The sequence below is a fragment of the Gopherus evgoodei genome, chromosome 3, assembly GCF_007399415.2.
Source record: "Gopherus evgoodei ecotype Sinaloan lineage chromosome 3, rGopEvg1_v1.p, whole genome shotgun sequence".
Taxonomy (NCBI): Eukaryota; Metazoa; Chordata; order Testudines; family Testudinidae; genus Gopherus; species Gopherus evgoodei.
The window spans coordinates 130,342,605-130,369,354 of NC_044324.1; the positions used below are offsets into that span (position 1 = coordinate 130,342,605).

The 26,750-nt window shown below is 44.1% G+C and overlaps 1 protein-coding gene and 1 long non-coding RNA gene across 2 annotated transcripts in view; one reads left to right on the forward strand and one right to left on the reverse strand.

Moving 5' to 3' along the window:
• Positions 1-5,623: 5,623 nt before the first annotated feature.
• On the reverse strand, positions 5,624-25,929 carry LOC115648679. Its single transcript, XR_003999642.1, has 3 exons — positions 25,738-25,929; positions 10,288-10,294; positions 5,624-5,635 (listed from the first exon to the last, which is right to left on the reverse strand). It is a non-coding gene; the product is annotated as an uncharacterized LOC115648679 (long non-coding RNA).
• Positions 16,749-26,750, forward strand: part of SNX9 (sorting nexin 9) — a 98,741-nt gene continuing 88,739 nt past the window's right edge. Inside the window, 1 exon segment of the mRNA XM_030556650.1 lies at positions 16,749-16,851. Coding sequence (XP_030412510.1) covers positions 16,840-16,851 — 12 coding nt within the window. The 5' untranslated portion in view covers positions 16,749-16,839.

A 26,750-nucleotide genomic window follows, 5' to 3' on the forward strand; every position in this document is an offset into this window, starting at 1 on the left:
CAACACACTTTCTTCAGAAGAGAGACTGTTTACTATCAACAATGGCCCATTAAGGGTCAATGGAAACAATTTCTTTTCACAGACTTCAAAGACTTCACCAAGAAATTCCTTTCCTTCTGCAATATCATGCACTGCATCAGGTTCTTTCTGAGCTTTATTTATGTCCGGAACTGACTTTGACACAACAGACAAATCACCAAACTCCTTCCGAGTTTCACATACATTCAGAATCATCTCTGGCCCATCAGGAGGATTTTAACAAAACTCCCTTTCAGGAAAATTGCTGGACTTCATAATCACAAGATTAGAAGCATTCTCTTCCTTGTTACAAGTTTCCACACTGTCAGTGGGTAATATAGTCAAATCTTCTTCATGCTTTCCTTGTGCCCTGGCTATGATATCACCCTGGTCAGTCAGGGTAGTCATATCTTTACCCATCAACACACTAGCAACAGGCAAAATTGAAACACCAGAATCATTTGGTCTCTGGGAGCTATTTATGACATTAACTGGATGCAACCTAGTTACGGCATCATCCCTAGCAGATGCAAATTTTGGAGCACTTCCTTCCTGGTCTTCAGTTGTATCCGGAATCAGCTCTGGGTCAACTGATAAACACTGAGCTATTTTACACACACCACTTTTTCCTGGGTCAGGCTTACGTTCCCAAGCTTTACTAGCCAACAATTTATTACTCACCATGAATTTGCCCTTTTCTTCCTCAGTTAGGACTTTAACCTTATCACCAACTTTAATCTGCTTTAGAGGAACATTTCCCTGAGCTTGATCTAATGCCAGATTCACGATAGTGATGAGAACATGGACACAGACTTCTCTCAAAGCAGGGGCCCTGGCAATTTGGACATCATGGTGGTAATGGGGCAGGTTCATGCCATGGAACACTGATTCTGGGCCCAAGAAACAAGCACAGACTGGTGGGACCGCATAGTGTTGCAGGTCTGGGATGATTCCCAGTGGCTGTGAAACTTTCACATGCTTAGGGGCACTTACATGGAACTTTGTGACTTGCTTTCCCCTGCCCTGAAGCGCAAGAATACTGAGATGAGAGCAGCTCTCACAGTTGAGAAGCAAGTGGTGATAGCCCTGTGGAAGCTTGCAATTTCAGACAGCTACCAGTCAGTTGGGAATCAATTTGGAATGGGTAAATCTACTGTGGGGGCTGCTCTGATCCAAGCAGCCAGTGCAATCACTATGCTGCTGCTATCAAGGGTAGCGACTCTGGGAAATGTGCAGGTCATAGTGGATGGCTTTGCTGCAATGGGGTTCCCTAACTGTGGTGGGGCGATAGATAGAATACATATTCCTATCTTAGGACTGGTCCACCTTGGTAGCCAGTACATAAACCTCAAGGGGTACTTTTCAATGGTGCTGCAAGCACTGGTGGATCACAAGCGATGTTTCACCAACATCAACATGGGATGGCTGGGAAAGGTGCATGACGCTTGCATCTTCAGGAACTCTGGTCTGTTTGAACAGCTGCAGGAAGGAACTTACTTTCCAGACCAGAAAATTACCATTGGGGATGTTGAAATGCATATAGTTATCCTTGGGGACCCAGCCTACCCCTTAATGCCATGGCTCATGAAGCCATACATAGGCACCCTGGACAGTAGTAAGGAGCAGTTCAACTATAGGCTGAGCAAGTGCAGAATGGTGGTAGAATGTGCATATGGATGTTTAAAAGCTCGCTGGCACAGTTTACTGACTAATTTAGACCTCAGCAAAATCAATATTCCCATTGTTATTGCTGCTTGCTGTGTGCTCCACAATCTCTGTGAGAGTAAGGGGGAGACATTTATGGTGGGGTGGGAGGTTGAGGCAAATCACCTGGTGGCCGATTACGTACAGCCAGACACCAGGGCGATTGGAAGAGCACAGCTAGGTGCCCTGCTCATCAGAGAAGCTTTGAAAACCAGTTTCATGACTGGCCAGGCTACAGTGTGACAGTTCTGTTTGTTTCTCCTTGATGAAAACCTGTCCTCTTGGTTGGCTCTACTTCCCTGTAAGCCAACTGACCTCCCACCTTCAATCACTGCTGTCAGAGGCAATAAAGTCATTATTGTTTCAAAATCATGCATTCTTTATTAATTCATCACACTAATAGGGGGAAAACTCACAAGGTAGCCCAGGAGGGGTGGGTGAGTAGGGAAGCACCGAGTGGGGTGGTGGAGGAGGGAAGGACAAGGCCACACTACAGTTCAAAACTTATTGAATGCCAGCCTTCTGTTGCTTGGGCAATCCTCTGGGGTGGAGTGTCTGGGTGCCCATAGCCTCTTCCCCGCTCGCGTTCTTGGGTGTCTGGGTGAGGAGGCTATGGACCTTGTGGAGGATGGCAGGCAGTTATACAGGGGCTGCAGCGGTGGTCTGTGCTCCTGCTGCCTTTCCTGCAGCTCCGCCAGATACCTGAGCATGTCAGTTTGCTCCCCCATTAGCCTCAGCATTGCATCTTGCCTCCTTTCATCATACTCCTCCCTCCTCTCATTGCGTTCATTTAATGCTTTCCTGGACTCTGCTGTTGTTTGCCTCCACACATTCTGCTGAGCTCTTTTAGTGCTGGAGGACTGCATGAGCTCTGAGAACATGTCATCATGAATGCGTTTTTTTTTGCCTTCTAATCTGCGATAGCCTCTGGGACAGAGATCATAGGGGGAATGTAGAAACATTTGCAGCTGCGGGAGAAAAAAAGGGAGAATAGTATTTAAAAAGATACATTTTAGAGAACAAAGAGAAGACTCTTTCACCCTGAATCAAGCAATTCACATTATATAGCACATGTGCTTTTGCTGCAAGGTCACATTTTGCCTCTTATGTTGCGTGCCAGCCGGTTTGGTGTGAGACATCACACGTGCTTGGCTGGGCAACAGCACACGGCTTACAGGCAGCCATTATAAGGCAAAGGGTTTTGGCTTCTTCAACTTTCATAACATGTGGGAATGGTTTTAAACAGCAGCGCCCTCCTTTCCCATACCAAGCAAAGCCCGTTGGGTTGGCCATTTAAAAGGAAGGACTGCGGTTTTAGGGTGAATGTGCAGCACAACCCAATACCCCCCATCAATTCTCTGGGATGATCACTTCACCACTACCACCACCGCACAGCTAGTATCAGGGACGATCCCTGTCAGCCAAAGACAAACAGCTCAGCATGAACGGGCCTCCCCACACTGCGTGGCTAACAGCGGGGATGATTTCTTTTCAGCCAAAGGCAAACAGCCCAGTAGGAACAGGCACCTCTGAGTATGCCCTTAAACAAATTTCTCGTATTTCAACCAGGTGACCATGAATGATATCACTCTCCTGAGGCTAACACAGAGAGATAAAGAACGGATGTTGCTTGAATACCACCAAAGCCCGAGCCCCTTTGCTGCAATGCTTTGTTCTGCAATGATTCCAGACTACTTGTTACTGGCTTGGCATGGCAAAGTGTCCTACCATGGAGGAGGAAATAAGACTAGCCTCCCCAGAAACCTTCTACAAAGGCTTTTAGAGTACCTCCAGGAGAGCTTCATGTCCCTGAAGGATTTCTGCTCCATCCTCAGACATATTAACAGACTTTTCCAGTAGCTATACTGGCTGTGAATGCATCCCAAGTCTTCAGGAGAAATTAATAATTAAACACACTTGCTTTTAAACCCTGTATTATATTTACAAAGGTACACTCACCAAAGGTGCCTTCTCTCGCTTCATGGTCCGGGAGCCTACCTTGGGAGGATTGGGAGGGTATTGGCTCCAGGGTGATGAACAGTTCCTGGCTGATGGGGAGAAGGGATTCTCTACTTGCCTGCTGTGTACTATCCTCAACCTCCTCATCATCATCATCTTTCTCATCCACAAAATCCTCATTCCTGTTGCGTGAGACTCCCCCCTTGCAGGTGTCCATGGACAGTGGTGGGGTAGTGGTAGAGCCCCCCCCCCCATAATTGCATGCAGCTCATCGTACTGTACTGGGCTCTGACTCCGAGCAACTGTTTGCCTCCTTTATTTTTTGATAGGCTTGCCTGAGCTCCTTAATTTTCACACAGCACTGCTGTGTGTCCCTGTTATAGCCTTTGTCCATCATGCCCTTGGAGATTTTGGAAAATATATTGGCATTTCATCTTTTGGAATGGAGTTCTGCCTGCACAGATTCTTCTCCCCATATAGCCATCAGATCCAGTACCTCCCATTAGGTCCATGCTGTAGCTCTTTTGCAATTCTGGGACTCCATGGTTACCTTTGCTGATCAGCTCGCCATGCTGGCCAAACAGGAAATTAAATTCAAAAGTTTCTGGGGCTTTTCCTGTCTACCTGGCCAGTGCATCTGAGTTGAGAGTGCTGTCCAGAGCGGTCACAATGGAGCACTCTGGGATAGCTCCTGGAGGCCAATACCATCGAATTACATCCACACTACCCCCAAATTCGACCCAGTGAGGTCGATTTTAGTGCTAAGCCCTTTGCCAGGGAGGAGTACAGAAATCAATTTTAAGAGCCCTTTAAGTCAACAAAACAGGTTTGGTTATGTAGATGGGTGCAGAGTTACATTGACCTAACGCTGCTAAATTTGACCTAAACTCATAGTGTAGACCAGGGCTGGGGGTGTCCACAAGAAGCATAGCTCAAGTTTGAAATACAGACATACATACATATCTTCAACTCATAATACAAAGGTGATACAAACACATAAATGAGATTATCATAGCTGGGAAATTATAACATTTTTCAGATACCTTACATGGCCTATCTGGCATAACTCATTACAATTTTACAGTATTGATATTCATAATATTCTCAGGTGGCCCCCAGATTCCATACAGCATCACAGAAGGGTCACTACTGAATTAAATCAATAGACAGCAAGTTTAAAACAAACATAAGGAAGTATTTCTTCACACATGCACAGTCAACCAGTGAAACTTGTTGCCAGTGGATGTTGTAAAGGCCAAAAGTATAACTAGGTTCAAAATGGAATTAGATAAATTCATGGAGGACAGGTCCATCAATGGCTATTAGACAAGATGGTCAGGGATGTAAGCGCATGCTCTGGGCAGTGGCGGATTAACAAATTTGCCGTCCCTAGGCCCTCAAAAAATTGCTGCCCCCACGCCAGCTCTCCTCTGCTCCCCTGCGGCAAGCCTGGAAGGGAGGGGGGAGATGTGGCACGCTTAGGGGATGGCGGAGGTGGAGTGATGGTGAGCTGGGGCAGGGAGCGGTTCTCTGTCCCCCTGCCCCCGAAGAGTTACTCCCTGCTCCTGCTGGCCCCAGGTCACCTCCACTATCCCCGGAGCGTGCCGCTACTTGCTTCTCCTTCCCTCCCTCCCAGCGCTTTCGCTCAGCAAGCCTGGGAGGGAGGGGGGAGAAGGGAAGTTGTGACGCTTGGGGGATGGCGGCGATGTACCGGAGATGAGCTGGGGTGGGGAGCGGTTCCCCTCCCCCCATGGACCCCAGCTCACCTCTGCTCTGCCTCCTCCGAGTGCGCCGCTACTTGCTTCTCCCTCCCTCCCAGTGCTTTCACGTGGCAAGCCTGGGAGGGAGGTGGAAGGAGGGAAGTGTGGTGGCTGCCTAGGGGTGAAGGCGGGCCAGGGATTTTGGGAAGGGGCGTGAGCAAATTTGCCACCCCTGCAAATTTGCCGCCCTAGGCCTAGGTCTTGTTGGCCTAGGCGATAATACTCCGCTGGCTCTGGGTGTCCCTAAACCTCTGACTTCCAGAACCTGGGACTGGTAACAGAGGGGATCACTCTAAAACTGCCGTGTTCTGTTCATTTCCTCTGAAGCATCTGGCACTGGCCCCTGTTGGAACACAAGATACTAGGCTAGATGGACCATTGGTCTGACCTAGTATGACCGTTCTTGTGTTCTTATGCACACAGTCATCTACAGGGATTCAGTCTGGGATCCCTGGATCTAAAGAATTAGCTTTAGCTAAAGGACAAAACCTATTTGTTTAAAGGCAGTAGTACAGTCTTCAACTTTTATACATGCTATACATGCCATTGTTAGCATGAGTTATGTTTGAATTAGATTGTTTAGGGCAGGAAACATATTTTCATTATAGGTGTGTGTACCTTTTAGAGGCCTTCAGTTCCATCTGTGCCTGGTTATCCCCCAGGTCATAGGACCAAGAAGCCAGAGAACATGGGACTGAAAGGCAGCCCTGTCAGGAGATAGAAGAAGCAGTCTGTGCTCAGTATGGGAGAGAGCCAGAAGGAAGCTACTGAGCAGCCATAGTCTGGGGAAGGATAAGTGATGACTTCCTGTGGGGAGGGAGCTGGGGAAAGGAGGCAGGACAACATTTGGTGTAGGATAGCCTAGGATATACCATGGAGAAGGCCTATGGGGAGACTCCCAGTGTAGGAAGAAGCCCAAGAAAGATCCAAACAGTGAGAAGGAAACAGATACAGGGGCACTAGACATCAGAGAAGTAGGCCAAAATGCTTACTGTGTGTACAATGGCTACCATACCGGGACCCTGATTCAGACTGGGGTCTGTAGGTGCTACCACGATACAAACTAATAAAACAATGGACTAGAGAAGAGTTACTGCAAACTGTTAAAATTCTAGACTCCAAAGCAGAAAATATATTGAAAGAATGGCTGAAAGAGTATTATCTGTAAGGCATTTTTAAGGCCAATATCAACTGAGTTATTCAGAAAAGATTATATTATATTTACAATGAAATTGAAATTCTGGAAAACAGAGCATGATGCTCCAAACTAAGAACAATAGGTGTTGCAAAGGAAGCTGCATACAAAGTAATGACTGGATTTGTAACAAACCCGATAACTGAAATAAAGTGGCGGGAGGAAGGAGAGAATGTCTTGCACAGACTGCATATTGAAAAAATGCATAGATTCCTTCAGATGAAATCCCCAAAAATGCCATAATGAAAATGTTGAAATTTCAAGCCAAGAAAAAAGTTCTGTCACATGCTAGGAGGCTTGGACAGTTCACCTTGATGCAGCGTTCCTACGCATGCATTGTAAACATTGCCTTTGAAACCAGTAATAGCAGAAGGCAATACACAGAAGTAAGAAATAAACTAGAATGGGAAGGGCACAAACTACTCCAGCAAAGCTCAGAATTCACCTTAGCTCCAAAATAACATCTTCCTGAACCATGGAAAAGGCTGGATGCTCTTTGCTTATGCTGGAAAACAAATCTTGAAAATAACACTGAAATGTGTGAAACAAATTTACAAACGTTCCAGGAGTTAGGATGGCTGCTGGCTATAATGTTAAAATTCTGCCATGGGCTACGTACGTCTCTCAAGTCTGCCTTTTAGAAAGGAGAGAGTATTTTAACTTCTAATTACTTTATTCCACCGGGACTATTTCTTCCATAGCAGCAATAACTTATGTCTATAAAGATACTGGACTAACTTACAAAAGAAGGGCAAAATGCAGCAAGCTCTCTGTAACGGGACCCCTACTGGTAACTGCTTCTGGAGCTGGGAGTATGGTGAAAAACAGACAGATGGGATTCAGAAGGGATGTCATGGTGATTCAGTTGGCCACTTCCTGTTCTTAACCACTCATCCCTTCAGTTGGTTTAATATTTTATCTCATTGTAGGAAAGTGTTTTGCATTTTAGTTTTATTTCTTCAGTAACTATTTTTGATGTGAAGGACAGATAAGACTGAACACATTTCTTCAAATAAAAAGCTTAGCGTTTAAAAGTAGGCCTTCTGTAGTCAAAACCACAAACAGAGCACATGACTGAGTGCTGGATCTGTAATGCACCCGTAACTTCAGCAAGTTTGGACAAGCTTGCTCTGTGAGCTTAAAAGGGAAGTCTCAATTAATTTTAAGCACCAATTTTAAGTTCCTCAGAATAAGTTCCAAGCTCTGACACCCATCTCGTCACCAGAAGATAAGATGCTACATCCCCTTCAAAACACTGCTGTAAAATATTCAACCCACCTTGTCCTCTTGGCCTCATGTCCTTTTGTTTTAATTTTTTGCAGCTAGAGGGCCATATTTCCAGCATATATTGGAAGATGCTTTAACTGCTGTCCATAGAGAATTGATAAAGCTGTGTTGGTGCTTAGGACAGAAGACATGTCAGTTAGTCTTTTACACCTTGATATTCAAACACAGGAAGGTGTGGGACACTTCGATCTCTAAGGCATCACTTTTATTATAATGACACTAGTGACAGTCAAACATCTGTGTGGATTTATGGTCTCACTAATAACATTGGCTGGGATTTTCAAAGGTATTTGGGTGTCTTACTCTCCTAGCCTCTTTTGAAGATTCCTGCCATTCATATTTTGTTATACTATTAATTTGTACTTTACTATGCCTTTCAACCGAAGTAAAACATGTTTTACATATATTAAATATCATGCCAAAGCTCTGAGACAGATATTATTATAACCACTTTTACAGATAGAAAAATCATGGCATAGAACTTAATACCTTATTCTAGGTCACATAATGGATCAGAAACAATGCAATATATGCAGCTTAGAATCCTTCTTGGAGAGGAAAATTTATTACACTGATGGAAAAACATTGTCCATCAATGTAGGAAGTATCTATACTATGGTGCTACAGAGGCAATAACGTAGCTGTACTGTTGTAGCATAAACATGGCCTGAGTGTCATATCCTGCCAATAAGATTCCTCCTCAATGGAGGTAGCCCCATAAGTACTAGAAGACAGTGGAATGATTTCTACATTTGTGGTTACATACCAAGAAAAAAATTCAGAGTCCTCAGCTATCTTCTTGTTATTCCAAGAAAGCTTGCAAATAACTGGTACAGTATATTTTGTGATATTCGTTAGTGGTACGTTGGAGTGCAGGCACTGACAAACACCTCAGATGAAAACCTTGGCATAGTGAAGCCAACAGAATTTTTGGAATGGATCAGAATACCCAGCCACTTGATGTAGTTTATAGTAACTGTTGCTTTTGGGATGGTATCTTCTTGACATTACAGTTCATTGCAGCCGGCAGACTCCTTCCTCCACAACAGGTAAAATTGAAAATAAACCACAGACTGTTCACATTCCTGTCCAAAGTGACCAATCAAAACTGTTGGCTTTCTACCAATGAGGGTGAAAAAGTAGTCAAAGCACAATATATTTTGTCTACACCATAAAGAAAATGGGAACATACAGTACATTCACAATCAACACAAAGTAAGTATCCTGGGCAAGTATATAATACAGTGAGTTTGATCGAATATCCTCACTTTGGCCAGAGGAAGAAAGTGAAAAAACAAATGAAAGAGGACTAAGATGGAAAAATTACTATGTAGTACTCCAACGTGGAGCTAAATAATTAAGTACTAATGACTGAGGTGCTGGACATCTCATTGTGATCAATTAACAATCACAAGGAGTTGATGGGCTGAGGAAAGAAGCAAAGAAATTACAAACAAAGCTCTTCTCAGAATTGTTTCCTCAGAGATAAATCCCCAGAATGAAAAATTTATAAGGGGAAAGTTCTATCTAGACCAGGTGTTAGGACTTAAAGAAGTCTGGACTTGACGTTTTATGGGATTTCAAGGTCAGCTGGCCCTAGCATTTTGACAGTACACGTGTGATCTGATCCATCCTCATTGCTGTGAGGTGTGGAGTAAGACAGTAAAAATGTGTCCACGTCTTTGGCAAAATCACATGAACAATAGTTTGCACTGAATATGAAAACACTTGTTTCAGCATGAGATGTGATAGTGCCAAAATAAAGAAACTGATACTGAAAGGAATGCTGTCTTAGAGCTTCATGCAGGGCCAGCTCTGGGCACCAACGTTCCAAGCATGTGCTTGGGGCGGCACTTTTCAAGTTTTCATAATTGAAAGAGAGTAGTCTTGCAGACCTTCTAGCAATACTATATCCTGCTCTTCCCAGCCCTTTCATGGTGAGAAACATTGTCAAAGAGCTGTGGTCTGTGCACAACTTGAATGTGGGGCCCCACAGGTAAGTTCTCCATTTTTCAGTAGCTCAAACACAAGCAAGTGCTTCTTTTTTGACTGTAGAATATTTTCTCTCAGCATTACTTAGTGTCCTTGAAGCAAATGCTACTCAAGCAGCCTATTCATCCCACAAGCATTTCAGGAGGGAAGAGGAGGGGGAAAGCCACTTCGCAGGTATTCAAAGAGGGAGAGGAGACAAAAATGGGGGCGGGAGAAGTGTAACAGGCCTTTTGAACCTACAGGTTATACAAAGCATAGTCATACAAGAGCATACAGATCACTGCTGCTTCTACAACACTCAGCATCTGAGCAGGAATGAGAAAGATTTGAGGAATGCTCTTTGCCCCCTTTCTCATCACAACGGGTGGCCACAATTAATCTAAAATACAAGTATTTTGAACAGTATGTGTTTGACAACTGGGTCTTTGTTTAATTAATTCATCCCTTTCTACTGAAATTGTTCATTTCATCACTGGATTCTACTGAAGTGACCATTTATATCCCTGGAAAATTTAGTTCAATAAACTCAGTCACAAGAGTACATATTTATTAGGAAAAGTCATAGCATGAGGAAATAACAAAATCCAACATATGTGCTTGCTTAACAGTTTTTATGGAGAGCAGATTTTTCATTCTAAAATGTATATTGATATCTCAGTTTGAGGCATGGGGCTTTGGAATAGGGTGATCAGATGGCCCGATAAAATAGGGACTGTCCCAATTTTGAGGAGTTTGTCCCGCTTCTCGACCAGAGTACGGTCAGGACACCATTTGTCCCGATATTTTGTTTCCTGCTCTTTGGCGGCAATTCAGTGGAGAGTCCTTCAGTCACGGCTGGTTTTGAGCGATATTTCGGCGGTGGGTGCTTCTATCTTTGGCGGCAAGATTTATTACCCCCCGCCGAAATACCATGAAAGACTGTATGCAACTGAAGGGCTCTCCACTGAATTGCCGCCGAACTCCCAGACAGGTGAGTGTAAAAAAAAAAAGCCCCCTTCCTCACCCCCGTGGCGGTCCAGATATTTTCCCCTTAACATCTAGTCATGCTACTTTGGCAGTACAAATTAGGTATTGAGTAGCTAAAGCCATATATATCACAGAGAAAATATGAGCTCGATTCTGGAAAGTGTTGAGTACTTTGGCCCTTATCCAGCAAAGTATTTAGGCACATGAACAGTTCCATTGAAGTCAGTGGGATTACTCATACATGTAAAGTTAAGAATGTGGTTAAGTCATTTTATGAACTAGGGCCAGAGTCCTCAGCACTCTACTATGCAGCAAAAAACTCATCTATGCAAAAGGGTTTAGAAATCACTTTAGGTGTCTCCCATTGGCAGTATGTTTGTGCTAAGGCTTTTGTGTTAGTTTATAATGAAGATTTCAGCTAGGAAGAGAAATGTGATCTGGCTTGCACAGAAGAAAAAGCAGCTATAAGGATGTAAAAATAAGCAGCTGTAATGATGTTCCTCACATAAAGGTCCCTGTCTACATGGCAGTTAGGCTGGAAATGGAAGACAACATCGACACCAATTTCCCAAAATACTCCTTTCCCATGGGGGCAAAAAACCCCAAAAACCTATCCACCTGTAAACTTTTCCAGTATAACTTGTTAAGATCAGCTTGTGGAGGAACATTGTCTAGAAGATCAGAGATTTTAGGTGTGTAGAGAGGCCTGGCAAATCATTATTTTGTTTCTATATCAGAGGCCTGGTCTACACTACGCATTTAAACCGATTTTAGCAGCGTTAAACCAATTTAACGCTGAACCCGTCCACACTACAAGGCCCTTTATATCGATATAAAGGGTTCTTTAAATCAGTTTCTGTACTCCTCCCCGACGAGAGGAGTAGCGCTAAGATCAGTATTACCATATCGGATTAGGGTTAGTGTGGTCGCAAATCGACGGTATTGGCCTCCGGGCGGTATCCCGCAGTGCACCACTGTGACCGCTCTGAACAGCAATCTGAACTCAGATGCAGTGGCCAGGTAAACAGGAAAGGCCCTGCGAACTTTTAAATTTCATTTCCTGTTTGCCCAGCGTGGAGCTCTGATCAGCACGGGTGGCAATGCAGTCCCAAATCCAAAAAGAGCTCCAGCATGGACCATACGGGAGATACTGGATCTGATCACTGTATGGGGAAACAAATCTGTTCTATCAGAGCTCCGTTACAGAAGACAAAATGCCAAAGCATTTGAAAAAAAAATCTCCAGGCTACACAGTGCTGCGTGACAAGCGTAACGGGAAGCGAGAGACTCAAATGGATGCTCATGGAGGGAGGGAAGGGGTACTGAGGACTCCAGCTGTCCCACAGTCCCCAGCAGTCTCCAAAAAGTATTTGCATTCTTGGCTGAGCTCCCAATGCCAGTAGGTTCAAACACATTGTCCGGCGTGGTTCAGGGAATAGCTCATCAGTGTTCCCCCTATCTCCCACCATGTGAAAGAAAAGGGAAAAAAATAGTTTCTTGACTTTTTTTAACGTCACCCTATGTCTACTGAATACTGCTGGTAGACGCGGTGCTGTGGCAGTAAAGAGCAGTATCCGCTTCTCTTCCCTCCCCGGTTGTAGACGGTACATGCTTGATAACTGCTGAATACCCCTGGCTGGCCTAAAGGGCACCTGGGTAAAAATAGGAATGATTCCTGGTCATTCCCAGTAGATGGGACAGAACGGCTGGTAACTGTCTTCATCATAGCCACTGGGGGCTGAGCTCCATCAGCCTCCTCCCTTTCCTGTGTAAAGAAAAGATTCTGTCCTGCCTGGACTATCATAGCAGCGGCATGATGGGCTCCTCTCCCCTGCACCGCTTAATGTCCTGCCTGGACTGTCATAGCATGGGGAGGCTGCCTCCCCCTCATTTTATCTCACTAACAAGTCACTGTTTCTTATTCCTGCATTCTTTATAACTTCATGACACAAATGGGGGGACACTGCCACAGTAGCCCAGGAAGGTTGGGGAAGGAGGGAAGCAACAGGTGGGGTTGCTGCAGGGACACCCGCTAGAATGGCATGCAGCTCATCATTTCTGCGGGATCTGACACGGAGCAGCTGTGCTCTCTGGTTTTCTGATATACTGGTTCTCTAGTACACTTGCCCCATATTCTAGGCAGGACTTACTCTATTTTTAGATACCATAAAGGAGGGAATGACCCCCTGGGTCATTCCCATTTTTGTTTTTGCACCCCCAGACAACCTCAGCCAGGGGCACCCATGACAGTAGCAGATGGTACAGAATGACAGATAACTGTCATCTCATTGCCAATTTACAGTGGCGCAGCAGACGGTACAGAACAACTGATAACCATCTCTGCTGTCATGCAAAGGCAAATGAATGTTGCTGTGTAGCGTTGCAGTATCGCCTCTGTCAGCGGCATCCAGTACACATATGGTGACAGTAAAAAAAAGCTGAACGGGCTCCATGGTTGCCGTGCTATGGTGTCTGCCAGGGCAATCCAGGGAAAAAGGGCGCGAAATTATTGTCTGCTGTTGCTTTCCCGGAGGAAGGAATGACTGACGACATTTACCCAGAACCACCCGTGACAATGATTTTTGCCCCATCAGCCACTGGGCTGTCAACCCAGAATTCCAAGGGGCAGGGGAGACTGCGGGAACTATGGGATAGCTATGGAATAGCTACCCACAGTGCAATGCTCCAGAAATCGACGCTAGCCTCTGACCATGGACGCATACCGCTGAATTAATGTGCTTAGTGTGGCCACGTGCACTCAACTTTATACGATCTGTTTTATAAAACCGGTTTATGTAACATCGGAATTATCCCGTAGTGTAGACGTACCCTAAGATAGACAAATGTTGTTCAAGTGGCCATCAGTCCTATAGTATGAAGCCCTTCCTGGTAGTTTTCAGAAGGCAAGATGTTGAGAACAAAGTGGAGAAAGACTGAAGTGTTAGGAGGAAAGGTGTGTGTATGAGAGGTTCACTCTCAAGACATGGTGTAAAGAATGAAACATCTAGCATAAACACACATCTGTTTGGGTTGTAAAAATAATTTAAAAACTGAATCAAAATGGAGTTTGAATATTTTTCAAATTAACCAGTTCTGACCTTTGTTACAGTAAAAAATGGTGTGGTTGCTGCTAAACAGCAGCTTTTCAGCTCTGCAGCAGCCACATATATTCTTTATTGCTCCTGTTCAAGATGATAGCTAGAAAACCCCTCAGCTATTTCACTTGTTCTACATAAAAGGTGGGGAAAGTTGCAACTTCATTTTTGAGTTACAAGACCTGTGGGTATGCTGTTTTTCTGTTTTGTTACAGTTGCCTGGTTCAGTGGAAAGAGTTACCAATAGTAAAAGAAGCTTGTAAGCACTTCAGATATGGAAATATGCATGTAAGGCATTGTGTTGCTTCACAATATTAGACATGAATTTTAGGAGTAATAATGTTTGACTCATTGACAATTTGTACAATTACACTACTTTTTAAAAAACTGGGATTGAAGGTGCTACGGATCAAAACCCAAAGAAATTATACCCTCAGACAGCTATATTTGCAAACTATGCACATAGTCTATGCAAAATATGTTTGTATTACCGCCATTGTATTCTGTCCCCCTCCATTTGTTTTCCCCTTTTACCTAAGACTGTAAATTGATTGGGATAAGAATTGTCTTTTACTATAAGTCTGTATGGTGAGACCACAAGCCATGATGTTGATCAGTATTGTCTCTTTGTTTTCTTGTCCACCTGCTTCTGTGTGTATCTATCTGTGGTCTCTTGTCTTATACGTAGGGTACACTTACACAAAAAATGCTATAGTGGCACAATTGCAGCTACACCACTGTGGTGCCATAGAGTAGACACTTGCTATAGCGATGGACAGGGATTTTCCATCGCTGCAGTAAATCCATTGCTCTGAGAGACAGTAGCTAGGTTGACAGAAGAATTCTTCTCTTGACCTAGATGTATCTGTACAAGGGCTTATGTCTGCTTAACTATGGTCTTGGCTACACTGGCGCTTTACAGCGCTGCAACTTTCTCGCTCAGGGGTGTGAAAAAACACACCCCTGAGCACAGCAAGTTACAGCGCTGCAAAGCGCCAGTGTAAACAGTGCCCCAGCGCTGGGAGCGCGGATCCCAGCACTGCAAGCGAATCCCCATGGGGAGGTGGAGTACCTGCAGCGCTGAGAGAGCTCTCTCCCAGCACTGGCGCTGCAACCACACTTGCACTTCAAAGCGCTCCCGTGGCATCGCTGTGCGGCTGCAAGTGTAGCCATACCCTATGACTCTCAGGGGCTTGAATTTTCTGCATCCAAGCAACGTAGCTAGGTCGACCTAAATTTTATGTGTAGACCAGGTCTTAGTCCCTGCCCCAAAGAGCTTACAGTCTTTTTGTTCTTTTTTTGTACAGCACCTAGCACAATGGGATCCTAGTCCATGACTGATATACTGGGGGTATATCTACACAGCCTGCGGCAGGGAGCCTCCCAACCTGGGTCAACAGACTTGGGCTCACTAGGGTGACCAGACAACAAGTGTGAAAATCAGGACAGAGGATGGGAGGTAATAGGATCCCATATGAGAAAAAGAACCGAAAATTGGGACTGTCCCTATAAAATTGGGACATCTGGTCACCCTATGGCTCATGCTACCACCCTCAAAATAGCTGTGTAGACACCGTGGCTTGGGTTCTGAAGCTCACCTCCTTCCCTAGGCTTCAGAGCCAGAACTGCAGCCCCAACATCTACACAGCTATTTTTAATGGGCTTGCTGCAACCCCAAGTTTGTGGACCTGGGCTGGAAGGCTTGCTGCTATGGGCTATGTGGATGTACCTCTGGGCACTAAGGTAGTACAAATAAATAATAAATAATAATCATATAATATCTAGTACAATGGGCCTGATTGGTCTTTTATGTGAAACTGTAATACTATCAGCTTGCTGAGGCCCAGATGACACACGGATCTCAAATGAATTACACATCAAAAGACAGTAGTAGAGGAAACTTGATGTGATAGTAGATTCATTTCCTTGTAGCCCAGTTTTCTGAAATTACTGTTCCAAGACTGAATGGAAGATATTGACTTTCACAGAAAAAGAAACCCTCCTCACCGCCAAAAAACCCAGACAGTAAAATGTTATTTTTTGCATTTTAAAGAAATATTTGGCAGTGGGAATGGTTGATTAAAAATGCATTCACTTTTGCATTAGTGGTATATTTTTGGTAGGAAGGTAAATATACCAGCGGTGTCAAGTGAACTCTACCAGTGGAGATCTCTCCAGTACATTAAGGGCTGAAACAAAAAGAATTTGAATGAGGAAGATAATGACCCCTTCCCCGCCCCCCCCCCCAAAGCAGCGAAATTTTAATGACTAGAGAGATTGTACAAACTGCCTAAGAATGTTAATCACTCAAAGGACCAAGTCTTCCACCAAACGTGTGAGAAGAGCTGAAGTAAGTCTGAACATTCAGGGCCAGATGCTGTCATCAGTTGTGCCGGTGTAAATCCGGAGTAACTCCGAATTTACACCTATGTAAGTGATCAGAATGCGGCTCACCAGCTTTCTGATTCCGATAATCGAGCTTCACAAAGAAACAAGGGGCTAAAACAGTGCAAACAACAGCGTGGCGGGGAGAGGACGAAGCGGGGAGCGGACCGGCGCAGGGAGAAGGGACGAAAGGAGGACGAGAGCATGAGGAGAGGAGAGGAGCGGGAAGGGAAGGGAAGGGACGAGCGGGGAGGGGCCGGGACACAGCCTCGCCGCTACCCGGCTGCTACATTAGCTCCCGCCAGCCCAGCGCGGCGGGTTTCTGCTGAGCAGCTGAACCGCCTCGGCCGCCGGAGGGGGCGGTGGCGGGACTTGTGACTGGGCGGATCGGAGCAGCCGCCGCGGCCCAGTAGCAGAGGAGCCGGGCCCGTCGCGGGGCAGGCGAGACGCGCGGCGGGAGCTCCGCGCCAGCAGCGCCATGGCCACCAAGGTAAGGGGCTGCCGCGGGGCCGGCGGGCCGACCCCCCCCAGCGGGCTTCGTGCCCGGAGCCGCGGGGAGGGGAGCGGGGTCGGGCGCCCCCCTCTCGGGGTGAGTCCCAGGAGACCCGCGGTTGGGGGCGGGGCTGGTGTTTCTCTGCCCCCGGGCCAGGCCCGGGAGAAAGGGGCCGGGGCGGAGAGCAGCCCCCGGGGCGTTGCGGTGTTGAGCCCCCGCGGCATCTCGGGGCTGGGCTCTGCCGCCCTCCCCGTGTAACCGCCAGGCCCGGGAGCTCCAGGAGTCGCCCCCGGTGCGGGTGATTGTGCCTCGCTTGGGCCCTAGACCCACCCAGGGGCCAGCGCTCCTGGGCCTGGCAGGAGGGGAAAAGAGTTTCCGGCGTCACAAAGTTTTCCAGGGAAAAGTTTTTTCCACCCGCTCTTTGTGTTTTTCACTTGCCCCCACATGCTGCGGTATCGTCTCAGCTGCCCACGTCAGGCCAGGGGCCCAGTGCCGGGGTGATTTGTAACCCGCAGATCAGAAGAGACACCCCGAGTTATAAAACCCGACAGCACCTCGTTTAACACCCCCCCCCCCGCCGCCGCCGGCTACCCACGACCGCAGCTTCCTAACCGGGGTTACTAATAATAGCTGGAAGAATTAAAATGTGTGTCGCTATTTATAATGTGGGCATGGGCATTTTACGCTGCCTGAACAGGGGTGATAGATTGGTCAGTTTCACTTGTGTGTCTTCTTTCGCTTTGGTTCTCCTGAGTCCTGATATGGCCAATAGTGGCATGGTTTAGTTGGGAACATTATGGGGAGTGTTTTTAAATCAAAGCAAATTTTTCATTTAAATTTCAAAACAATTGCATGGACACATTTCTGTTCATATTAGGTTTTGTAAAACAAAGAAATAAATGTTTAGGAGCTGAAGTACCTTAGATTGTCTATTTAATTTCACAGCTGTGCAAGCAGACAAACCTGGGCCTTTGCTTTTCAGAGTTGCTGAGCTCCTGTTGACTTTAGTGGCAGTTGTGACTGCTCAGTGCCCTTGAAAAAGTCTTTAGGGAACCAAACTCTAGAGATCTGAATGTCATTCAACTTTGTGTTTTGTCCTGTATTTTTCTATACAGTAATCAGCATTCAAGCAGGAAGGAAAATGACTATGTTCTTAGGTCTGGCCTACTCCTGAGACTTAGGTCAACCAAGCTATGCTACTCAGGGGTGACCAGATCCTGAGAGAGACATAATTAAGGTGACCTAAGTCTTGGTTTAGACAGGAAGCACTGCAGTGGTGCAGCTGCAGTACTGTAAGTGTAGACATAGCCTTAATATTTGGTACAATGAGCTGCATTACAAAAAGATCACACACAAGACTTAGTTGCTCAGTGGAACTCTACCTCAGCTGTGGTTATGTATATTTGCTTAGAAGTATTGCTTGTTTTCTGTGTATAGGATAGTAGGTTTATACACCTGATAATGGCCAAATATAGAAGGTGTCTTTTCCAGTCAGTTTGATTGCAGTGGGATAAATTCATTTATTCTCTTCTAGTGGTGCGTGTGTGTGTTCCACTTTATAAAACAAGAGTACCACTAATAGATAGGCCACATGTATTCCGCGGTATCGGAGGGGTAGCTGTGTTAGTCTGGATATGTAAAAAGCAACAAAGAGTCCCGTGTCACCTTAAAGATTAACAGATGTATTGGAGCATAAGCTTTTGTGGGTGAATGCCCACTTCGTCAGACGCATGTGAAAGCTTATGCTCCTATACATCTGTTAGTCTTTAAGGTGCCACAGGACTCTTTGTTGATGTATTCCACAGTTGCTCTTCAAAGAACGGATGCATATTTGTTTTATGTAATCTTCTGAATAATGTTCTGTTTTTTGTAGATCATATAAAACACAGTTTTCCTGCTGCCATGTGATTTTGTAGCATATGAATTAGCAGTGCTGGGTGTTCTATGGTCTGATTTTGATTTGTAGTAGTGTATACGGTTTCTAAAAAGTATGAGACTAAATTATTTTGCTGTTTCTGAACATTATTAGAAAACTAATGTATTAATTAGACTTTGCATATCTGAAACCAGTGTAAGTTATCTATGGTATTTATTTGCTAACTTAGCTGAATATGAAAGATTATGCTGCTTTAATTAAAAGGTGAGTTGTCCGACTAGTAGTTTTTTATTTTATTAACTTTTTAAAGTCCAAAGTACCTTTTAAAGAAAATATGTGTTGTACTTATGACATGTCACAAATATTGGAAACAATGCTTTTCTGACACAATTGGTTTCATAAACTAGTTCTGCAGCTTAGAAAGTTCCGTTTTGTTACTAGTAGACCCTGTCCATATAGAATAGTGATCGTATATGATTCTGGATATCTTAATAGTTGACAAATCTGTATCTTGTAGATATCCAATTTAGTGTATTAATAGTATTGTATAAATAGATGCACAGTATTCTTTAGATAGCTGCTTTTGAAAATTTATTGTTACATATAAATTCCAATTTTTGGTATATCAGAGGGGTGGCCAACCTGAGCCTGAGAAGGAGCCAGAATTTACCAGTGTATATTGCCAAAGAGCCACAGTAATATGTCAGCAGTCCCCCTGCATTCAGCTCCCCAACCCTGCTCCCAGTGCTTCCTGCACACTCTTAAAAAATTTGAGTTTGAATTGTCTAGTTTTAACTTCCAACCATTAGATCATGTTATATCTTAGTCTGCTAGATCGAGGAGCCCTATATTATCAAATTTCTTTACCCCATGGGTACTTAGACTGTGATCAAATTATCCCTTGACATTGTCTTTGAGTGAAATAGACTCAAGGAGCTCAATACAGTATTTCTTGATAAGACTTGTTTTCCAATCCATTTATTATTTTTGTGGCTCTTCTCTGAGCCCACTCAAGCAATTGCCAACTTCCTATTGAAATAATAGGAAATACAGGAGGAGAGTAAAAAAAATCTGCATTTTGTGGCTGGGACCTTTTAAGCATATTTCCAAACTGAGTGACATGTTTGTAGAAAGGAGGTATGGTCCAGTGTTGGGATGCAATACTGATAGAGGACTAGGGTATTCCTGACTCAGCTGTGAATTTTCTTTCTGACTTTGGGCAAGTCATATAGGCCAACATTTTCAGAATTGTTCACTAATTTTTGGGTTCCCCAGTTTTTGGGTGCTTAACTTGAGATCAGTAGATCCTGATTTTCGTTGAGGGCCAGCACCTTTCATTGACTTAAATGGAACTTACGGTTACTTAGCAACTCTGAAAAACAGGCCCCCAGGTGTACCAGACCGGGTAATTAAAGTCTGAGGCATCCAAAATTAGTGGACATTTTAGAAAATATTGGTGTTAACTTCTCTGTTCCTCAGTTCCCCTATGTATAAATGAAGGGAGAACACTTCCTTAATTCACAGATGTTCAGGGAGGCTAAATGAATATATGTAAAGCTTATTTCTATAAAAGAAAAAAATACTAGGTTTGCTTCTATGATATCCTTTTCAGAAAAGACACTTTAGACTCTTTCTGCATTTGCTTATTTGATTTCTTGGAGGTGATTGACAAAACCATTTTTTTCATTATTTGCAATGTTGTAATTTCACTTGTATTATGTCATTTGTCACATTTTGAGCTTCATTCAGTTGGGGGGTGCTGGAAACACCAAGACGCTGCATGCTGACTGCTAAAGAATGTGGTCTCAGGCTCAACATATTTTAGAGATGGATATTATTTAACAGATGATTCCTTTCCTTGGGAGGTCTAATTTGGAATTTGCTAAGTCACTCTTCCAGCAGGAAAAATAAAGACTACAATAAGAGGATCCAATATGTCAAGTACACTGTACTTGTGTTCTTCTAATGTAAGATCTGGATTTTAACTTGAAATTTAAGGTCAGCCTGGCTGATTCTGTTAGTCCCGTTGGAGTCAATGCGTCAGTGGCACTACTTGCATCAACAAAGACACCTGTTAATAAGCTTTTGCAGGAGCAGATCCTTAGTTGCCAGTTTGGGGCCCAATTCCTCAGGGAGATCGGTACAGGCAGACCTTTACCCCAGCGTGGAATCCCATTTTAGTCAGTGGGACTCTGTGGGCTAAGGCTCCACCTGTATGGATCTGTTTGCAGGATTGGGCATTTTTTCATATATTAAGATGTGTCTTAGGAAGAAACTTTTTAGGATACATAATACCTTTTGGCTCTTAAAAAAAGTGTTAACTGGCATATTTTTAATATTTGCAAACAAAATTAAATCCATTTTTAAGGAGGATAGAGAGGGTCTCCAAAATTTAGAAATAAAGCTTTATCCTCCCTATCTGCACCCTTATTTTTTTAAAATTCTAATTCCTTAATTTCCTTTCAGTTTGTCTTTTCACTGCAATGTTTGCTGAAAAGGGTAAGTTTTTTGAAGTGCTCTCCGCTGCATCCTTAGTGACAAACCAAAGTAGAACTAGTTCTCTTTGCTGTCTTGTGTGCAGAAGTGAATTCCCCTTTGGATTTGCTGAGATTAATTCAAACCAAAACTGAAAAGCATCTCTCAACAAATGAACTAAATGAAGTGCTCTAGAACTGTCTACTCTGTTCAGAAAAAATTAAACCTTTTAAAGACCATCTTAGCTATTGACATTGATTTTTCATGGAGGAGTATTTAACAAAATATTAATTGTCTTAATAGCATTGTTAGTTGGAAGAGACATGCATCCGACGAAGTGGGTATTCACCCACGAAAGCTCATGCTCCAATACGTCTGTTAGTCTATAAGGTAGTCTATAAGGTACTCTTTGCTGCTTTTACAGATCCAGACTAACACGGCTACCCCTCTGATAGTTGGAAGAGAGTTATATAAACCATTTCCTGCTTCTTTCTGCACTCTCCACCCTTTGGGAGTTCAGTGAAGCAACATTTAATACAAGAAATGAGAACGCAATGCTGTAAGCTGTATTTACAAACAAATGTCTTGCTCCTGTGCACCCTTATTCAATAAGTAGTCAGTCGAAATCAGTGGGTTTACTAATGCGAGTAAGGATTTGCAGGATTAGGCCAAAAGAAATGCCAATATGTTAATAGCTATAAAAATGTCAAGCAGGAACAAGATTTATTGGGTAAGAATGCTTGGTAATGCAAATTTACCCTAAAAAAACCACATTCCACCCATACAATGAGAAAAACAAATGTGGACTTAAACAGTGCCATATAAAAATAAGTCAGTTTGGTGTCATGACTAAAGTGCGTAACCCACTGGTTTCTTAATTTATTTCTAGCTGTCTTTCTTTATAATCTTCATAAACTTCCTGCAGTCAAATGATACATGGCTTCCCTCACATTTTAGCAATTGCCTACATGAGTTTGTTTTCGTTGTTGCTTTTGTTTTTTACTGGACCTGATATTGATGTCATTGAAGTCATTAGCAAAACTCCAGTTGACGTACATGGAAGAAAAGATTGGGTCCTGTATGATGATTTGCTCACATGCTGCTGCCTATATGACTCAGTATTTCTAGGTTATTTTAACCACCTAGAGACTGAGTCATCAGAACATCATTACCCCAGAGCATGTCATTATTTTAAAAAAAAAAAAAATATCTCATGTTTACAATAGTGAAAGAGGAAGAGCAGTCTTACCTATGTAGATTTCATCCTGTTTGAAAACTTGATTTTTAACATTATTAAATGTTTGTAACCAGATAGAATCTATTTCTAGTCTCTCCATATACTGATTTCTGGAAAAAAAATAGAAGGACTTTTAACTTGTGCCTTTGTTTTTACTTTACCAATTACATGACTTTAAAAAAAAAAAAAAAAAGGTCTTGTAGTAAGGCAAATTGTAGTATATCCTATGAGTTGTTCAATAGATTTCTGTCTGTGAATTGTCTGCCAGTCTATTAAAACATCTAATTTAGTTGTCTTTTGAAAATCTTATTTAAAATTAAAAGATATGCATGGATAGATTTCTTTTGTTTATTTGACCAGAAACAATTTTGTTGTGACAGGAAGTTGTATAACTGATCTTAATTGACATTTCAGAGGTGATGGCTTCCGTCCCTTTATAACTAATACTGTGAGAACTGTATTGTTAAATATGCTGGTTCCTTCGTGCCTTATTTTTATAAGCTATTCCAGCTTCTAGTACTATTGGAATTAGCACCTCATAAACAGGTGACCTAATAGGTTACAATGTTGTAAAGCAATGGAACTAACTGGTTTCTTTGAACAGCTTTCCACAATATGAAATACCATGAAATTTAGAGAACTAGAATTGTTTAATCAAATTATTTGACTGGGTGTGAATATTTAATGCTTCACAGTTACTTGTAAAATGAGCAGTTTTATCTTTATGTTCCAAAACATGGATGGTAAGCTTGCTTTGGACTATTGAGGGACTAAGCTTCATCATTTAAAAAAAAAGTTTTTCATTTTGTAAGTGGCAGAAATCTTGGCTCATGTTTTGCTGTCTTCAGGTATTAAACCCTGCCAACATAAGCATGATGAATTGAAAATACAATGTGTATACAGTACCTCAACAAATAAAGCTAACGTGCTACTGGCGAAAAATAAACAGATGTTTTTAACACACTAAATATATGCTTACTCTATATTAGAGCCCAAGTTAGACTTGCCCATCTTCTTGCCTCACTAGTTCCAAAAGCAGTCTGCCTGTGTTTGGGCTTTGTAAATAACAAATCTCCCCAATGTAGGAAGCAGGCATTAACACCAGAGTCCTCTCCCCATTTTGAAGTCCAGCCCAAAGTAATGGATAGTTATGGCTTGCCTATGATGTGGGGGGGTTTAAATGATTTATAAGCCACAAGAATGAAACTCCGTATAGAAAGAGTTGAAGTTTCCATACAGGAATTGCATCCGAAGCAGTGGCAGAATTAGAGTTAGTGGGGCCCTGTGCTCAGCTTCATCTTCGGGGGAGCCCCTCTTGGGATCCAGCCAAGAAAAAGAACATTCTCTCATCTTCCCCCCCCTTTTTTCTTTTTTTTTTCTTCACCCTCCTCCTATATTATAAGTAATGGGAAGTAAATGAAAATAAAGTGAGGTACTTTGATTAGGGCAGGGGGTTGGGGTGCAGGACGGGAGGGTGGGGGGTGGGCTCTGGAAGGAAGTTTGGGTGCTGGGTGCAAGCTCTATATTGGGGCAGGGGATTGGGGTATGGGAGGCGGGGTTAAGGCTCTGGGAGGAAGTTTGGGTGTGGGGTGCAGGCTTTGGGCTGGGGCAGGGGGTTGGGGTTCAGGAGGGGAACAGTGCTTATGTTGGGTGGCAAGGCTCCCACAGCGACCAGCACCCCCTCCCCCAGCAGCAGATCCTAGGTGGCGGGGGGGGGGGGGAAGGGACCTCTGTGAGCTGCTGCCCGCGGGCACTGCCCCTGCAGCTCCCATTGGCCGTAGTTCCTGGCCAATGGGAGCTGTGGAACCTGCACTTGGGGCAGGGGCAGTGCGCAGACACACCCCCGTGCCACCAGGAGCTGCAGGGACATGCTGGCCACTTCTGGGAACAAAGCGGTGCATAGGGAAGGAGGCAGAGTGGGCAGGGAGCATGCAGAGATGTGCCAGCAGCTGTCCACTTCCGGGAGTGGCGTGGGGCCACTGGCCATGGCATGCAGACAGCCTGCCTGCCTGAGCCCTGCTGTGCTGCTGGTGCTACTCACGGAAAGATTGTCAGATATTTGTCTTGCATTTTGCCCCCTCCCCCGTCGTTGGGGGGGCCTTGTGCCACTGCACGGTTTGTTTCATGGTAAATCTGCTCCTGATCCAAAAAGTCATTATTGTGTAAGTTTAAGTGCTTTCCTTTGTCTGGCAGGTTTATTAATTTGTAGGCCAGAAGGGACCATTGTGATCATCTAATTTGAGCTCCTGTATAACATAGGCCATGGAGTTCCCCAAAATTAAAGCTCTGTGGTTCCGTTGTACTGCAGTGCAGCTGCTCAAAAGGAGGGAAGTGCCAGGGTCCATCTCTCCAGGCCTTGTGATCACAGTGAGCAGCCTTGTACTAGGGGTTTCCCATGTAGGAAAAACTCAGTACTGGGCCAGAAAGGGGCAACACTGTTGTTAAGAAGTGAGACTTGTATGAGGCCCTCTAGGGAGAGTCAGAAGCAAGACAGCTGCTTCTGTGGAAAGGGCAGTGGTACAAGGGGGAGTAGGGACTAAAATGATCAAAGCAAGCACCCACTAGCCTCTCTTTTGATTAAAATCTGTGGCCAAAACATAGTGTGTGCAGTTATAGAGCTCTTCTGCTTTGAAAGTGACTAAGTAAAAATGGCACCTCTTACTCAATAGATTTGTTACTTACAGGTATTCTGAGAATTTTCTGCTGCCTAGAGCAGGTATGGGCAAATTACAGCCCGTGAGCTGTTTTAAGCCGGGCTGCAAGCTTCCGTTGGAGAGTGGGGTCTGGGGCTTGCTCCGTTCCGGCGCTCCAGCCAGGGGCACAGGGTTGGGGGGCTGCTCCACGCAGCTCCTGGAAGCTGCGGCATGGCCCCGCTCTGGCTCCTACATGCTCCAGTGGCCACCTCCAGCACTCCAATGGGAGCTGCAGGGGCAGTACCTGTAGATGGGGCAGTGTGTAGGGCTGCCTAGCTGTGCCTCCGCATAGGAGCCGGAGAAGGAACATGCCACTGGTTCCGGGAGCCGCTTGAAGTAAGTGCTGCTTAGAGCCTTCACCTCGAGCCTCTCTCCATGTCCCAATCCCTGCCCCAGCCCTGATCCTCTAAACCTCTCGGTCCCATCCCAGAGCACCCTCCTACACCCCAAATTCCTTATCCCCAGTCCACACCCCAGAGCCTGCACCCCCAACCAGAGCCCTCACCCCCTCCCACACCCTAACCCCAACTTTGTGAGCATTCATGGCCCACTATACAATTTCTATTCCTAGATGTGGCCCTTAGGCCAAAAAGTTTGCCTACCCCTGTGCTTAACTAGCCTGACAGGAAGCTTTCTCTAATGTCCAGCCTAAACTTCCCTTGCTGCAATTTAAGCCCATTGCTGCTTGTTTTATCCTCGGAGGTTAAGAGAACAATTTTTCTCCCTTCTTTTGTAACAACCTTTTATGTACTTGGAAAAGGTTATCATCTCCCCTCTCAGTCTCCAGACTAAATAAATCCAATTTTTTCAATACTCGCCTTAGAGGTCATGTTTTCTAGACCTTTAATCATTGATGTTGCTCTTCTTTGGACATATTATTCTTACATCATATGTGTGTGGTTCAGGTGTGCTGAGGCTTGATGCCAGTCCCTCAACCACTGAAGATGTGTCCCAGTTGCTCAGAAATGAACAGACTGCTATTCTGATATGTTACCTTAAATTTTAAATGTCATTTCAAAAAAAATTAATCCTTTATGTGAAAAAGAGTTCAGTATTTAACTTAAGTAGCAGTTGATGTTTTAAGAAGTCCAGCCACCCCTGAAATATTTTGAGAACGACTGGCTGCAAGGGGTGAAAAGTAGCATTTACCTTTGAAATTGGTCTACTAGCTTAGTTCCACCTGCCTTCTGATATTTTCACTTGAAAAGGCAAATCTGTTCTTTCTGCTGTCTTAAACTGAGTAAGTTGCTTTGTCCTAAAATTTAAGTAAAGGGTCGCACAGGTATAGCAGTAGGCTCTTCCAGATGCAGTGGTTAAAAATTGCTAATATTTTCTATTAGCTTTTGTTAGCATATACAAGACCTACTGAATTCTCAATTGCTATGGCTACAAAAGCAGGCCTTCATAGTAAAATGAAATACTAGTTTAAACCTGTTGGCTTTTGCCAAGTAGTGATATAATAAAGTAACAACATTTGAGTACACTATCTGAAATGAGGCTTTGTTACTTGACTAGTGTAAGCTGGATGACTTGATATTGAATAGTTAAAAAAAATAAAATAAAATTTGTATTTATTTAGTTTTTAGCTATTAAGCAAATACTAGGAGTAGTGCAC